The sequence below is a fragment of the Phyllostomus hastatus genome, unplaced genomic scaffold (genome assembly GCF_019186645.2).
Source record: "Phyllostomus hastatus isolate PE091 unplaced genomic scaffold, TTU_PhHast_1.1 phas_contig_948, whole genome shotgun sequence".
NCBI lineage: Eukaryota > Metazoa > Chordata > Mammalia > Chiroptera > Phyllostomidae > Phyllostomus > Phyllostomus hastatus.
The window spans coordinates 4,482,548-4,499,498 of NW_025333993.1; the positions used below are offsets into that span (position 1 = coordinate 4,482,548).

Consider the following 16,951-nt stretch of genomic DNA (forward strand, 5'->3'; position numbering starts at 1 on the left):
CTCCGCTGAGTCCGTGCGGATGACGTCCCGTGTGCTCTGTGAGGTGCAGGGGACGGTTTGCTTGTTCACTGCATCCGCAGTGGAAGCGCAGTGGATTTTGTTCGGTAGACACACGACTCTCTCCCGGTGTTCACCTTCATGCCGGATTATTCACATCCAGAAGGCCAGCTTTTTCTCTACAAGCCTCTGGACTCCCTGGAAAGTCATACCTGACTCTATTTGCATCTTACTTTTCTGTGCATATGTAAAATATGCAGAGACCTTGAAAAAAACCATTCCTTGCTTATTTGCCTCATTTGGACTCGATTCCGCATCTCTCTCCATCTGCCCGTTCAATTAGCCTTCCTGGGTCAGCCGTGCGATTGGCCTTCTCCAGGGCCCCCAGCTGTCCGTCCCAGAGCAGAGCCAAGGGCCTGCTGTGCAAGGGCCCCAGCCGGCCTCCCAGCCTCAGCAGGCGGTTCCCTTGGTTCCCCGATTCAGTGTGGCCAGGACGCCGCCCACCTTTGCGGAAGCAGCTCAGCTGCCAAGCGTGTGGGCTCCAGGTCTGACACCCGCGTGTGCTAGGAAGAGATGTTGGCTGGGACCCAGCCAGGGAAGCATATCTCCGTTCAGTTCCAGTAGAACGGCTCTCCCTCTCCAGCTAATCAACCCTGACAGGGCATAAATTGAACTTGGACTAAAGACCAGGACCAAGGCCATCTGCATTCATCAGTTGGCAGTCCTTTCCGGTGGCTTCTTCTGAAAGCTCTACTTGGAGCCTGGGTGAGCCTGGCACTGTGTAAGATGTCGTAGGGCAGGCTCTTGTCATCATACTGTTCTGGACGGTCGGGTAGGAGAGAGGTTACAAACTACTCGGTTACAATGAGTTAGGGAGCAAGGATGGTACTTTTCCCCTCTGCTTAGGGAACATATTATCAGAAATGCAAATGTGAGTGGTGAGTAGGAACTATGGGGCTACAATTAAAAGACCACTCAGGACTGTTGGTGACGACCAGCCACAGGTCTTTCCCGAATTAGTGCGTCAACACCCCATTTCACAAGAGCATGAACTTCCACAGTTAGGGTAGGAGCGTAAAAATTGCTTATGGTCAGGATAATATTAAAATGTCTTAATCATCTATTAAGTACACTACACGTAATTGTAGCTATGAAAACAGTATCACGTATATATGACTATGTAATATTTACAGTGAAAATGAAGAGTATCTATAAAAAGATAACTTGACAATAGGCCATTACATTTGCATAAAGTAGGACTAGCATAAGTTAAATGCATCTATGGCAAGTACATTGCATATAAGAATACTTTCACACAGTATGAGAAGGACTTAGGCTCAGACTTCAAGAAAATTAGACATTAGTCTGATCTCTCCATCTACTGAAAGTGGCCTTGAGCAGATTCCTCTACTTGTAATTGCTGAAACTTGAATCTTTTCACTAGTTTCAATCTGGGTGTCCTTCCCAGTACATCAGAGACGACAAATAGCAGCGCATCTGAAAGGCAGATTCTGTTTCCACTCGACTCGTAGCGCAGACTTGACACCCACGAGGGCGAAGGACGTGAGATCAGTTCAGGGCACGTCGGTCGGTCCCTCGGATCCCAGGTTCTGACCCCCACCCCGCTGCTCGCCCCCTGAGCTCTGGGCCGCACGGGCTTTCTGGAAACAACGATGCCCCAGTAAATGCCAGTAGTGTGAAGCTTGCCTGGCCCATAAATACAGTTTTAATTTTAAATAATCGAACAGCAGATGGATAGGTAGTAAGTGAAAAAGAAAACACCGTCAAAAGACTGCCTTGTGGTACAGTTTTACTGTTCTCGTAAAATACCGACCTCACTCTCCACGGAGAACAAATCCGAAGATCAGATCGAAGAAAGGCGGAATGACGCTTCGGTCAACGACGAACCACACACACGGAGGTGTCTAGCCACACGGCCTGCGTGCGTAGTGGGGTGTGCTGTCCAGGTGTGTGTTAGTGCGTCCTGCGATGTTCACACAACAACGACATCACCTAACAACGTTTCACAGAACAAGTCTCCACCGTTAAACTGCGCGTGATGGTAACTACATTGAACGGTATCCACACAGTGAGTGAATGCACGAACGCACGCTATTTAATAACGTGCCTCACTTGCTTAGCTGTCATGAAGCCAACTCACTGATGACTTTTCTCATTAGATCAGAGAAATCAAATGAGGTAGATAAGGGAATACTTACAGCACAGGTTTAGAGTGAAAAAAAAAAAACACAAAGAAAATCAAGGAAAATCTATGTCTAACCAAGAATTCCGCAGACCTCCAACGACATCTGCTCTGTCGCGCACATTCCTCCTAAGGCAAGGCACACAATCTGCTGTTGCTCTCATCATTTCAAACCGGCTGGACCAAGTTCTTCTGGGTCTGTTGCAGGAGCAACGCCAGCCAGCACGGCGTGAGCCCGCTGCCCTAGGGGGCTTCCCGCGCCAGCTTCCGCATGCTGTGCGGACAGTTAACGTGGGACAGAACAGGAAACACACAATCTGTGCTCTCGGGTTTACGTCACTGATGCAAACGCATGTAACCTCCTGCTCTAAGATGTAATCAACTCTGTTTCCAGGAAACCTATAGTTTTTTTTAAAGGCCGAACTTCCCTTTGTATGAAACACTTTGAAAGCTGATTTTACATTTTTTCAGTGCCTGCGATGGGGCCCTCCCACTAGGATATTCTTCTGAACATTTTAAGCTGAGGCTGAAAATAAAAGTTCCTTGTGCCTTCAGTCATCACAGAAACATAGGAAATAAAACAATGCTGCCTTTTGAAAGTATGCCATCATTCTCGTCTTCCCTGCCAGTCATGATCGGAAGTTGGAAATAAGTCCTGTTTGTATGCAGATAACGGAAGAATTCAGGAGGCATATTCTTAGTGACCTTTAGAAATAAGAATTCCCCAGGAAGGAAAGTGTGATTTGGGGAACACGTATGTCACCCCCCAGGGGTCTGTCCACACTCTGTAGCTCCATCCGTATGTGGGCACAGGTCAGGGGTGCCCCACCCCGCTTTCTAATGCTCCCTCGTCCAAATGCTTCTAGCATGTTCCCGATGGGCAGAGCAGTGTGTTCGACACTCTTTCAATGTTCTTCTCTCCCACTTCCCATTCATGCACGTCGAGGCGGCCAATGCCTTTTATTACCCAAGCACAGCCAAGAGACAAAGGTAAATAGCGCCACAGGAGCGATGCCATCCGATGCTTAAATCATCGCTAAGGTGTAAACGACAGATATGGAGTCCATGGCCAAAATTCCACTGATGATAAAAGCCTTCCTTCTTCTTCGGATAGAGCCCAAGTCAGAACGTTGCCCTCCCAGGGAAGAGGGGACCCGTCTCTGTCAAACTCTCAGCCCCAAACCCCGGCCTCTCTTGGACGCTCCAACCTCTGCCTGCCCACTGAACTGTGCTCTGCATGTGTCTTTGCTCCGTAACACCCTGTCCGAAGGGGCTGGCGTACAGTTTCTGCCAAGGGCCAGAGAGTAGCTTCAGCTCTGTGGGTCACAGGTCTGTGTGCTGACTAATCAGCTGGGCCATTCTCGTACAGGAGCAGCACCCGTGCACAGGCGAGGGGTGTGGCCCGGCCCCATTGGGACCACACTTGGGCACACCCACATCCGAAGCCTGTCTGACGTTCACACACCACAGAATATTTGTTCTCTTTTGCTTTTTTGCAACCGTTTGAAAATCTAAACATTACAGACATTCTTAGCCAAGCGCCACACTAAAACACGGGGCCAAACAGACTTGGCTCTGGGCCCACGATCTGTCAACCCGGCCTCGCCGAACCAGGGAGATGATGCCGGGGAGCGGCCACATGGGATTGGACTACGTCGCCAGTAGCTTCCTGTCTACCGGGCAGACGTGGAAGGCACCGAGGAGCTCTCTCCAGGTGTGACGTCGACGCTGCCCCTCCGTTCAGGGGTCCCTCTGAGCCTCATGTCTTCTCCGGTCCTTCCGGGCAGACCCTGCTTAGGGGAAGTGACAAAGACTAATCTGGGACCAGGCTGAGGCACGCTATTCCTTTACAAAGTGCCTTCCCCCCCACCCCCACCCCCGCCTTTGAAAACCCTGCCTCTCGCGTGAGCTCAGTAGATCTGGGTCAACAGTCCCCTTCCCTTCATCTCAGTGGCCTTTTGCTGAGTTAGCTCCACCCTCCTTGCTGAGTTAGCCCCACCCTCCTTGGCCAGGCCACCACCCCCAAGGGCTCCTTTTACCTACAGGGAGCCACTCCAGGTCGGTCACCACCACCCCCACTCTGCAGGGAACAGGCCGAGCCCTGCGAGCCCTGTGACCACTCAGCCACCACTAACTAGTTGGGGCCCTGCCCTTACACTCCCAGACTAGTACGCACTCCCTCTTGGCATCTAAACTGAAACCCCTCCGAAAGCTCCAGTGCCTACAGGCTTAGTTAGGCATGCAGGCCGGGCCAGTTTCCCCAGACCTCAGTCTCCTGGTGGATTCTCTCCTGGCTGGGCCCTTGCTACACCTTTCCTTGGCCCTAAGAAACTTCTCCTGCAGACTGGCCCAGCCCACCTTCCCTGGTCTGAGCCCAGGGCACCTGCCCTCTGCCTTCTCCGTCTCTCTGACTCACTTCCCTCCCAGGCTCTGGGACACTCCTAGCGGGCTCAGAAGTTCTTTCTAGCTTCTCTAAGCTGCAGCTGCCACCCCCTTCTCCCCAGCGACCCGAGTTGGCAACAGAACCTGCAGAAGGAGTCGGAGCATCTGAGGGCCTGCGGTTCGGTGGGGCCTAGTCCCGGAGTGCAGCTCTCAGAGCTGCCTAGTACAAAGCAAAGCCTGGTCTGCAAATGTGCCCTCACTCCTCTGCGAGGTCATCAGCAGGTGCCACTCCCTGGATGAGCCTCTATGGCTGGGGAGAAATGCCGTCTGTGGCTGCTCAACAGTGTGATGTGCAAAGGACGGCAACATTCACCGAAAGGAGGGACCCAGCAAGCATAGCTATTCAACAAATGCTCGTGAATGTTTGTGGATGAATTTGTGCATGAATGAGTGAATGAAGGAAGGAAGGAATGGATTGGGAGCCACCCCCTAGTATAGAAATGGAATAAATGGAGTCCTGTTTTTCGGTGGTGAACCTCAATTTTGTCCCATAACATTCTAAGAACCTATTTTGAAAATTCTACATTTATGTTCCAAGCCCACATGCACCCTTGGCTGCCACCTCCTCCTCAGCTGCCAAGTCTGACCAGAATTTAGTGGCTATTGGCCACAAGTCCAAGTTCTTGGCCTCTCGAGATAGTGTGTGCTTCAGACCTTCGGTCATTCATCGTTATTCCTCAAACCTGAACTAAGTAGCTCTGTTGTGCTAGCACATCTCATGGTCAGATCATGTGTCCCCCTTTCATTTCATGTGCCCCCCCTCCTTCCTTTCCAGCCCTCAGAGGACAGCAGTGCTGGGGAAGGGGGCCACGTGGCCATGCATACCCCGTATAAGACTGATGGTAACAAACACTGCCTTTATTGGGATGCAATTCTAAGAAGAGACAGAAATGGCCCTGGCTGGCGTAGCTCAGTGGATTGAGCTCAGGCTGTGAACCAAAGTGTCGCAAGTTCGATTCCCAGTCAGGGTACATGCCTGGGTTGCAGGCCATGACCCCCAGCAACCACACATTGATATTTCTCTCTCTCTCTTTCTCCCTCCCTTCCCTCTCTAAAAATAAATAAATAAAATCTTAAAAAAAAAAGAAGAAGAGACAGAAATGAAAACAGGTCTTGAGGCAACGATGTGAGACTTCTCCTCTCTGACATCGCTCCCTCAAAAGCCATGCCCTGTGCCCCCCAGCGAGGCTGCTGTGTGGGTCCTCAGTGGGCAGCAGCCCTGCTCGGTCCAGCCAGGCACCTGTCACCCCCCTCACCCCCCGTGTGCTGCAGAGTCCCTTGGCCAGACTGGGAAGCGCTCCAGTTCTGTTCGCATTCATTCTCTTTGGCTCTGCAGAGGGAGACCAGGAAATTAGGTTATGGGTGACCTGAAAACTCAGGGAATGCAGAGTCATTGCTTTTTAACTAAATCCTGCGTCCCAACTGAGGCCAATTTGAAACCTGTTAATGGCTCTCCGATGACAATGGAGGTTCTTAAAACACAAGTCACCAGCTCCCTGCCCCAGGGTCCCTCCAGGTTTCCGAAGGTCAGCGTGGGATCCCAGCGGTTCTTGAGATTCCCCTACATTCCTGCCACCCCACCTCGCCCTCCTGCAGGCACCCAAGTCCCTCCCTGCCAGCTCTGCTCCCCATCTCTGGACCCTCTCTGCGTCTAGGACACGGTCACATGTGCTGATTGCTTTTGTCGCCCTGTCCTCAGGGATGGTGGGTCTTCCTTTCAGGCTCAGAGAATGTGCCCCTTTCTCCAGGATTCCTCTGCCCTGTTTGAAGAGGGCACCTCTCCCGTATCCCTTTCCGAATACACTGCACCAACCCTCAGCTCCACAAGGGCTGTCTTCTGCTTTAGTCACAGAGCCCCGCGGGACTCCCCTCTACGTGGGACCTCGTGCAGAGCAGGCTCCGTTCTGGCTGTCGACATTGAGGAGTGGGAAAGACGAGGCCAGAGGAAGTACACAAAGATACAGAGGCAGGCCCCCACCACCGTAACCAAAGGGAAATGAGACAGGTTACGTTTTACGTGAACTTGAAGGCATCTACAAGGAATTTGCAATTCATTTTTCAACCGAATTACTCAACATGCGGGAGTGACACCCTGTGTTCTTGGGATGCCAAATTCTGCAGTGCAGGCTTGTAGCTCTCGGTGGGCCGATGCGTCTCGGCTTCCAGCAAAGTCCATCCACCTGCAGCGGGAAGGGGGAGGGGAGCGGGGAGCATCAGGAAACACGGCCCCGGCTGGCGGTTTTCCGGAGGAGAGATGCCTGTTCCAATCACTCCCATCCACGACGGGGGCTGTGCGTGTTTGCACACTCCTGCTTTCACCGTGTCTCTGCAGAGCGAGGGCTCTGCCACGGGCGGCTGGCAGGCTGATTTGGATGGACACAGAAAACACAGGTGCTACTGTTGTCATGGAGATCAAAAGAGACCTTTTCTCAAAGGAAGTGGGGGTGGGGAGGGATTCGGAGGCTGGCGAAAGGGCACGGAGAAGGATGAAAGCTGCTGTTTAGAAAGACGAGGGGAGGAAAAAAATGCCAGGCTGCAAAGGGGACGGGGAGGGGGGCTGCGTGTGACAGACACCAGGAACAGACAGAGGTCGGGGTCACCGCTGGACCCAAAGGCACACGAAAGGAAGAGGAAAATTCAGCGTGGAAAGGCAGCGAGGTCTTGCACGAGAAACACGGCAGTGAGCAGGCAAGGCCTGCTGTTGGAACAGCGGTGCTTTCAGAGGGTCTGGGAGAAGGTGAAACTGTCCTCGGGTGTCCCAGCCGCGTGGGAAGACGCCCTGCTCCGGAGGGGAAGGGGACTCAGATCGTTGGGTTCTTGGCTGTAGAGTGAAGGGTTCAGGTTCATGTGTCTCCACTCACTCACTTTCCAAAGTCTCCCTTTAACGTGCATTAAGAGGGCTGGTTACCAGGTGATCTCTGCTATAAACCTGTAGGTCTGTCTCAAAATATCCTTACTGAAGACACGTTACCCCCCAGTTTGCTGGACACGTGGATAGTCTCTCTGGAATTCTCGTCTCTTAGGAAGAAAAAAAACAAACAAAAAGAAATGGATGACATGGTCCAAACTATTAGCTCAGAAGAATCTAGCAAGCAAAAATAACCTTTATGTCCAAAACTAGTCCAAACTAGCAGAATGAAAATTTAGTTCTGAGGAAAATGTAAAGAGTGTTTTATGTATTTTTAACAAAACGTGGAAACCAAACAGAACAAAACCACCTGTGTTGTCTATCATAGCTAAGCTACTTAGAGTGCTTTCTATTTTACCCGTGGACTGGGTGGGGAGGAGAGTTCCCACCCACCTGTGCAAACACAGCACAGGCAAGATTAATCCCTGCGAACCCAAGAAGCTAAATGTCAAAGCAAACCCCTCTGCTCGTGCCAGGTTTTGCTAGGCTGGCTGCTATGTGCACACACTTCCCTGTGGGCGTTGCCCTTCCTCCACGTGCTTGGTCCCCCGCCTGACTCCTCCTGTCCCCTCCCCCTCACCACCACCCCCATACCGGGGCCTTCTCTTGGTGTCCTAGGGCCTAAAGGCTCATGGAGAGCTGGCTGAAAAATTAGAACACGTAATGGGGGCAAGCCTAAATTTTTCAAAATAGAGCCTTTGAAGGAAAATGGATTGCATTCATTAAACGACACAAATGCGATTCAGTGGTTTAGGTCAAATTCCAGGTCATCAAATTCTCCAAGTCTAATACATGTCTCTGTCCGATTTCAAGTCCGAGTGAAAAGCTCTAGTCGGTCCAGTGCGCGCAGGACGGCGCGGGCATGCACTCACAGTAACCGAGGGACGAGTTCTGCGCGCCCGGGCCCCACTGCGCCCACTTGCATCACGGCTCACGTGACTGTTCCATTGACCTCAGTGAGCGCCGGGTTCAGGCGGCAAATCAGACCGGCGGAGAAAAGCAACAGGAATCCAGGAAAACCGTAAATGAGGCAGCTTCCTTTAAAGAGAAGTGTGCATGTACTGCTCTGGTGTGGCTCAGACGCACCCCTGAAGACGGCCGGAGACGCCTCATCCCTCGGGGAGGTGCACACAGTAGGCAAATCCAAAGATGTTTGCCGAGTTCATTAACGCTGCTGTCCGCTCACGGCCTCCTCCCGCCTTCTCCCAGTGGACCCCCTCGTTCACGTTTTGCTGGTGGTAGAGACCAGCCCTACCACGCAGCTCCCCTGCCTGCCTATCAGCTGCTTTGTCTTAGGTGCCCGCCCCTCCCTCTAGCCCCACCCCTTTCTGCAGGCCCACCCACTCACCCGCCCTCCTCTTCCAGAGCTCTGGCCGCCCTCCCAGGCCCACCTGGGGTCTGCCTCTCCCGACTGCTTCTGACCACTCTCCTCCCACCACTCTGGGGAGCCTGCTGGCCCTCACCGGCCCTCACCGGCCCTCACCGGCCGGCAGCACAGATCAGGACACTTCAGATTTTTCTAGGGCTCCCCGAGTGTTTACTTCCTCTCTCCAACGGGCCTGTGAAGCACCTTCTGGGCAGAGAAGGCATTTCAGAGCCCTGAGAGATCTAAATCCACGGTTTGCACTGCAATACGTGCACACAGACACACGTGCCTTCACTCACATGCATGCGCACTCACACATAAGCACACGCAGACAGGACACAAATACGTACACGTGCACATGGCTGTTGACGGCCTAAAGTCCACAAAACCTTCATTAGTTTACAAGGTCGCTTTGGTGGGGTTCTCACAGCAAATTTGAAAGAGTCTGGCTTCTCGTAAAAGGCCAACAAGTCAGCCAACTTTGTTCTGTCGTCCACGGAGCGGATCCTTTGTCGTTAGAAAAAAAGCAAACCCTAGCCTCCCCCCCAGTGTAAACCACTAGAAAGTCATTCCAGAGCATTCCCGAGAGACCGAGGCCTTCCCGAGAGTGCGGCCTTCCCAACAGGAGGGGCCTCCCCTCCCAGAAGCGCTTTTCTTCCCAGAAGCCCTTTTCTTCTGGCCTGCTCCCCCCGAGTGTGTACTCCCAGCGGGCAGCGACCAGTTTTTTGTAACCAGTTCTGTCCCTCGGTGCTGGGAGCCACCTGGCGGAAAGGCCAGCTAAGTGGGCGGTGCCTGTGACTGGGAGATGGATGGCCGGTGGACGCTGGGACCCCACAAACACAGCCCACCTCTCACATCGCCTCCCCACCAACCGGGACGGTCAGCCCTGGCCACGTGACAGGGGCGGCAGGGACCACAGGCTCCGGCGCCAGAGCCCCTCTGACCCTCCAGCTTGTGGGACCCGCCGTGTCACGTGGGGGCCGGAGCGGCACTGAGTCACAGGGCTGCGGTGAGGGCTGCTGCCTCCATCCAGGGAACTGCAGAAGGGCGCCGGCCCAGAGCACGCGCTCCCCACGCGGGGGCTTCCGCAAATGCCCTTGCCCTCACGCCACCGTTTTTCTTCCCGTGGTTATCGGGGCTTATTTTTGGTCCCCTAACAAACGCGCGGGTGCTGGTGTCCCTCCCATCGAGCATTCTTGAGCGTGTCCTTTCCTCTCCTGTTTAGGCTCCCAAGAAGCATCTGCAAAACGGGATTATCCGAGGCTACCAAATAGGCTACCGCGAGTACAGCACGGGGGGCAACTTCCAGTTCAACATCATCAGCATTGACACCACCGGGGACAGTGAGATTTACACGCTGGACAACCTCAACAAGTTCACCCAGTACGGCCTGGTGGTGCAGGCGTGCAACCGGGCCGGCACGGGGCCTTCTTCTCAGGAAATCATCACCACCACCCTCGAGGACGGTAGGTTCCCCCCCCACCCCCCCACCCCCCGCCGACCGAGGCCCGAGGCTTGCTTTCCTGAGGGGCGCTGGGTCCCCACACCCAGCCTGGCCCCCCGCTGGCTCTGCAGTGCCAGAGGCAGGTCGCTGGGGCGGCCCGCAGGGACAGGGTCTCCCGTGGGGAAGCTTGCCCTTACTCACGAGTGGGCGGCATCCATTGGCTCCCCTTTCCAGCATCTTTCTCACTCATCTCAACACACGGATTGGGCTTTTCCCTAGTGAAACAATGTGCTCTCTCTCTCCCGTACTGCGGAGGTCTGACCAGAGCATGGAAATCTGATTTTCTAAAAATTTCTTCCAAATCATTGTTAAGGAGTTTTTCTTCTTTCTTTCTTTTCTTTTCTTTTCTTTCTTTCTTTCTTTCTTTCTTTCTTTTCTTTCTTTCTTTCTTTCTTTCTTTCTTTCTTTCTTTCTTTCCTTCCTTCCTTCCCCTCTATCTCTCTCTCTCTTATTTATTTATTTATTTATTTATTTTTATGATGGCTTTCTATTTTCAAGCATCTGAAACCAGAGAACAGGCCTGAGTGGACTTACAGGAGCACATCTCACGGTGCTGGAGCGCCACCTAGTGCCCATAAGAATTAAGTATCCCTTTTAACACAACGCAGTGAAGATAACCCAGAAGCTCAGGTTGATGGTAGCGCTTGAGAGGACAGAGAGAATCCTGGGGCCCAAAGGCGCAGTGTTTCAGGTGCAGAGACAGGACGCGGGGTTAGCTTCATCACTAAGTAGTAGTAGACATTAGGGCAAACAGCTTGCACTGCAATATATCTCTTGGGCAATTGCCCACTTGATCATAGGTTTGAGGAAGCATACGGTGGCTTACATCTAGGAGTTTTGAAAGTTTTTACAGAAGGAGAGCTCTGAGGTGACCAGCAACTTGAAGACCGGGGTTTCGTTTCTGCCTTCACAATCTCGCCGTGGTGATTCCACATGCCCTTTGGTTTACTCTTCGATGCTCATTTTTCACGTGGTTCACTCGGTCTATCCCCTCACCTGGGTGCAGCGTTTAAGGTTGGCATAAGCTCCATGCGAAAAATACTTCAACCATTCTCCTAACCTGTATCTGAGTCCATTTCCTCTCTTTCCCCTGACAGCATGTTTCAGCACTGAAAGGGGCTGGGGCTGGGGGCTGGGGGTTAGGGGCCGTGAGTAAGCTATGGTTACATGCCTGCTTTTTAGCACTTTTCGCTAGCTAGTCTTCCAGTTTACCTGCCAGATATTACTAAGTGGGGGGAAGGCGTTGCACAAAGTAAATGCAACTTAGAGCAGCAACTTACAAGAGTTATGGCAACGTAACCCAGGCAAGCACTGGGCTTCCCTCATGCAGTGAGACCAGAAGTGTCCTCCACACCTCAAGCCTGGGACGGGCTCCTTACCAGGGAAGGAGTTTGTCTGGAGACAGGGACTAAGGAAGTCTATTAGGACACGGGCAAAAACGCATGACGTGCTACTGAGTCACCAAGATATCTGTGGTGGAAGGGTACTCGGGAAGGGAACGGTACTTGTTTTCCCTTAATCCAGGGGGTGGAGTGCCGTATTTCCCCGTGCTCACACATTGAAACGTGAAACTAATGGTGCTTTTTGACCAGGGTTGTTCTCCCGGTCAAACCACCCACCGTTATTACAGACTCTACCTGTTTGGTTTCAGTGCCCAGTTACCCCCCTGAAAATGTCCAAGCCATAGCCACGTCACCAGAAAGCATATCCATATCGTGGTCCACCCTCTCCAAGGAGGCGCTGAACGGAATCCTCCAGGGCTTCAGGGTCATCTACTGGGCCAACCTCATGGATGGAGGTAAGAGCATTGAACTGGGGCTGTGCGTCGGCCCCGAAGGGTCCGCGATGGCATTCGCAGACCCCGGTCCTAATACGGGTTCAGGACACGGCAGGCATTTCCTTATCAATGAAGAGTTTCCCCTTTTCCCCACATCACTCTGTTCTTCTCTCCCGGCCAGCATTATAACAGGTGCACGCAGCTGTGCAAGGCATCGCATCCTTCCAACAGGCAATTGGAGGTCTAGGAGGGGGTAGGTGGCACTTGTAAAATCCAGGCATAGGCGTGTTCTCCTAATCATAAGTGCTCCTGCACCCCTGCCCCAGGGTCCTGCCTCCTCCTTCCTGCACCCCTTCCCCTGGGTCCTGCCTGCTTTCTGGTCTGGGGTGTCTTTCAGCCCCGCTGAGTGGGTGTGGCCTCCTGATGCACAGTCACCTCCGGGTTGGAGCAAACACAGCCCGAGCCCCCAGATGCATCCCGCTCCTTCTGGGGACCCCCCGGGTCTGCTCTGCCACGCAGGCAAATGGGCCTTGGAGGCTGCAGGGGCCTCTGCTATTGATGCCGAAAGAGAGGGAAAAGGCATGTTAGCAAGATGATCATAGTGTGCTACGTCGATGGCAGTGTCCAAGCCTTAGCTATTTATGTCTGGAACCAGACGGGCTTCTCTGGGCTGAGGACCAGACCCCACCCCTCCTGACGTCCAGCATAGCACCGTGCCCAGCGCCGGGCCCTGGGAGGCGGCCTGTAAAGAGTCACCTGGCCCATCCTGCAGCGGGCGGGTTCCCTGAGCATCTGCCCGCGCTGGGCTCCTGCTGAGCACAGGCAGCGGCGTCTCCCAGGTGGATGCCCTAGACCCGTGAGCGAGGGGAAGGCTCCTGAATGCAGAACCACGAGCCCAATAGGGCACAGCCAGCCCCCAGGGGGACAGGCCTAGACGGATGATTCTTTCACCTGTCACTCTCCCCTGCCAAAAATAGCTGTTAAATATCCTGTAGATATAAAGTTTAAAACCACAAAAATTTGCCAGACTATCTGTGTTGTTGACATGATACCATAGGATAGCATTGCATATACGTGTTCTGGTTTCTACACCTCCTCTTGGACGAGATAAAATGTTGAACACCCTGACACACTCACCTAAAGACAGTGTTAACACTAAACTCACTCCATCTCTGTCCTTGTTGGAAGTATTTACAGGATTCAATGGTGACTCTTCATTCACATTTCCTCGTGTCCCTGCCGTGTGCTGGCACCGCCCATTGGTGTCTTAGTTCTGTGACGGGCGGTGAGGTGGACATGGCTCAGCCGACCCCACACTCTCAGAGCCTTCAGAACTTAGACGCTCCAACACCTGAACTGGGATAAGGGACGCTGGGAACGGCGTGGCGTTCCCAAGGACACTTCTACTCGCTGCATTAAGGTCCCAGTGATGTGCTCAGTGTGTGTGCAGAGGTCCCACACGCACCTTCCCCCGGGATACATGCCTGCTCAGGAACGGCCACGCCTCCCCTGCCCCCCAGACACGGCGTGCGTGCACCAGCAGGCGACCCCGAGGAGCTCCCGGGCGCTTTGGCACAAGCTCCTCGGGCTGAGGTCCTGAGGTTTCCACAGACGCAGAGCAGGTGGTGAGAGTGTAGAGAATTGTGCCCACTGATCCTTGAGAACACGCTGCACACACATACACATTAACCCACTCACGCACACTCACCCACATTCTCACATGCTCACGCTTTCACCCACACATCCTCCCATTCACACAGATGCAAACTCACACACATACATGTACACTTTCAGGCACACAACCCACCCACTCACACACATTCTCACACTGCACTCATACTGAAACGTACTCTCACAAGCACACACTCACAGTCTCATGCACACTCACACACACTCACAAGCACACTCCCATGCTCTCTCATGCACATACACGCATGCACACTCGCACACCCACAGGCTGACAATCACAGACACACACACTAAAACAAAGTACCACTCACAACTACATGACTCACATTCACATGCTCACACAAATACATGCATGCTCACTCACACACTCAGAGTCACACACACTCTTACACATGCCTGCACACACTCACACAAACTCACACCAACTCACACACACACTCATACAGGCCAGAAGAGGCAGACATTGTTACTGCCGCTGAGATCACCAATCACCCCAAATATTTTCAAAAGTATGTATAAGAGAGCTATTTGTTATTGTTAATGTGACCAGATAAAATAAAGTTGATTACTATACCTAGATAGCATAGGTTAAATATACAATATGTCAGTGAAATTTCTGAGCATTTTATCATCATCAGAAAGTTAAAAAAACTTTTTTAGACCTGACAGGAGCAGTTCCCCCGAGACTGTTAGGAAAATTGCACGCCTTGAAAAGTGACCCCTTCCATCTGAATCCGAGCTGCTTTTCGTCTCTTTGTCTTTCTTCAAGACAAAAACGGTGGGCTCTAAAGCGAAGTAACATTCAGACAGCAGCTGGTGTTTGCGGCTGCGGTGAGGGGCTCCTGGCTGGCCCTTCCCACCCCTGTTTGTTTTCTGCCGGAAACCACCTTGAGAATGAGAGAGGATGTAAACCAGTCCATAACACGGTGTTGTTCCAGAATGTAACATTTTTCAAAGCTGTTTGTAAAAGAAGTAGTGTGGTATCTGCATTTATTTTATATTATCTCACTCCCACCAACTGAACACTAGTCTCTACTTCCCATACTCTTTAAATAACCCTGTCAGGGCTGCGAAAGGTAGGTGATAGAAATCCACGTTTGAGCCATCAAGAAAGAGCTAGAACTGAAATGCCGGAAAACGAAGCCTGCCGCTTTGCATCGGGCCTTTTCCGTGATCTCCCTCCTCGCCCCTCGGCCCCTGCGATGGTGGAGGGGTGCTGGGCAGAGCCCTCCCCCGCCCCCCGGGCGCGAGCAGCCTCGTGCACGAAGCTGGTCCGGCAGCCCGCGGCTTCAGAGGCCTTTGGGATACTTCGGAACGGGAGTGTTGGCTGCCGTCGTATCCCTGGCTCATGGCACATGAGTTCATCAGAACAATGGGGGCCCCGAGATGAGTAAACATCCCAACATTAATGCTAACTAGCAGAGTAGTTCATGAGCAGATGTGACTCTTTGGTTCAACGGCTGCTCTTTAAAAGGACCAGGTGCCCACTTGCCTTCTTCCTCTCACCACTCTCCTCCTCCTCCTCCTCACCCTCTTGTTCAGGCGCTGCCCTCCTGGTGGGCACAGCCTTCACCCACGTCGTCTGTTAGGGCCCTGTGCTCTGTGAGATGGAGACCCTGGGCCCCTTTTCAAGAGAAGGCAAATGAGCGACATGCAGAGGCCCCAAGAGGGTGATGATTAGTTAAGTTCTCAGCACGAGCTCCCGGCTCAGCCCGTGGAATCCCTCCACCCCCTGAGATGCGTTTCCCTGAGTGTGTGTGTGTGTGCGTATGTGTATTCTGCACAGGCATGTGCTCTGTGTGTGCATGTGTATGCCATTAATGCATGCTTGTGCTTGTGTGCAAACATGTCTGTCCGTGTGTGTGTGTGCAGGCATGTATGGTGTGCTGTGTGTCGTGTGTCATGTGTGTTCACTGTGTCTGCAGGCGTGGGTGTGCATATGACATCTGTGTGGCCATGTATCATGTGCTCTGTGCCATGTGCCATGAGTGCGCACATGTCTGCAAGTGTGTGTGTTTATCTGTGTGGGTATGTATTATGTGCCATATGTGTGCACATGCACATATATGCATGTGTCCACGTGCATGTGGTTGTGTGTCTGTACAGGTGTGTGTGCGTTTGTGTGTGTGCTGTGTGTATGAAGGCATGTGTGTGCAGGTGTGTATATCTGTGTGTGTGTGATCTTTGGCATAATGTAGAATTCTCTAGATCAGAAAAGATCTTATGATGTCTATACTTACACTTTTTTCATTAACCCTGGGATAACAACATGTCAGTTATCCTTACAAAGACAAGAGAGAGCAGCAGAAACTCTAGGCTGCCTTATTGCTTTCCCAATGTGCGTGAGGTCAGCCTTCGTGGTCGCCGGCCACCCAGGGAGGACCTCCTCCGGACCTCCCCCCGCCCCCGGTTCTCATGGTTACCGGGCACGCAGGGCCACGGGCGGTGCCGGACCTCCCACGAGTGGCCACTTGCCCTGGGGGTGAGCCTCTCCTCAGGCCTCTCTCCCCTGCTCCGGCTCCTCTGTAGGAGGCTCATGTCAAAGCCCGAACGCCCGTGGAGGTATGAACACATCTTCGTAAGTTTTCTCAAATCGCCGCGTGTACTGTATCTAAGAGGAGAGAGCACAGTGTTCCACCTTTGAATATCATTAGCTGAGCCCACTCCAGAGAACGAAGCATTTTTAGCCAACGCCACATTCTGACACATCAGCGTGTCACCTCCGCAAGGGTGCTGCGAGGGCTCGCTCCCGGCGAAGGGCGTCTGCTGAGCCACCTGGTCTCCACTCAGAGACTGGAGACAGACTTAGGTCCTTGAAGGCACCTGTGTGTCGATGGAGAGTAGGTTTCAAAAACAAAAACAAAACCTGACTTGCAGAATCTTTTTTTGAAGGCGATGCCAAGTTTACGGTCTTGATTATCTGATGGCATCCAAGTGTGCGCACATGCCCGACTCATTAAAACGTCTGCATTAAATAGGAGAGTATTTTAAAATTCATTTTTCACGACAGTTGACGTACAATATCACGTCGGTCTCTCAGGGGCACAGCATGTGGTCAGACGTTC

At 52.7% G+C, this 16,951-nt stretch overlaps 1 protein-coding gene across 1 annotated transcript in view; it reads left to right on the plus strand.

Annotated features, from left to right (window-relative positions):
* The window catches only part of DSCAM (DS cell adhesion molecule), a 542,830-nt gene that overhangs the window by 441,613 nt on the left and 84,266 nt on the right, over nt 1-16,951 (plus strand). The window contains exons 18-19 of the mRNA XM_045852387.1: nt 10,142-10,382; nt 12,072-12,218. Coding sequence (XP_045708343.1) covers nt 10,142-10,382; nt 12,072-12,218 — 388 coding nt within the window. The remainder of the gene's footprint in view (nt 1-10,141; nt 10,383-12,071; nt 12,219-16,951) is intronic.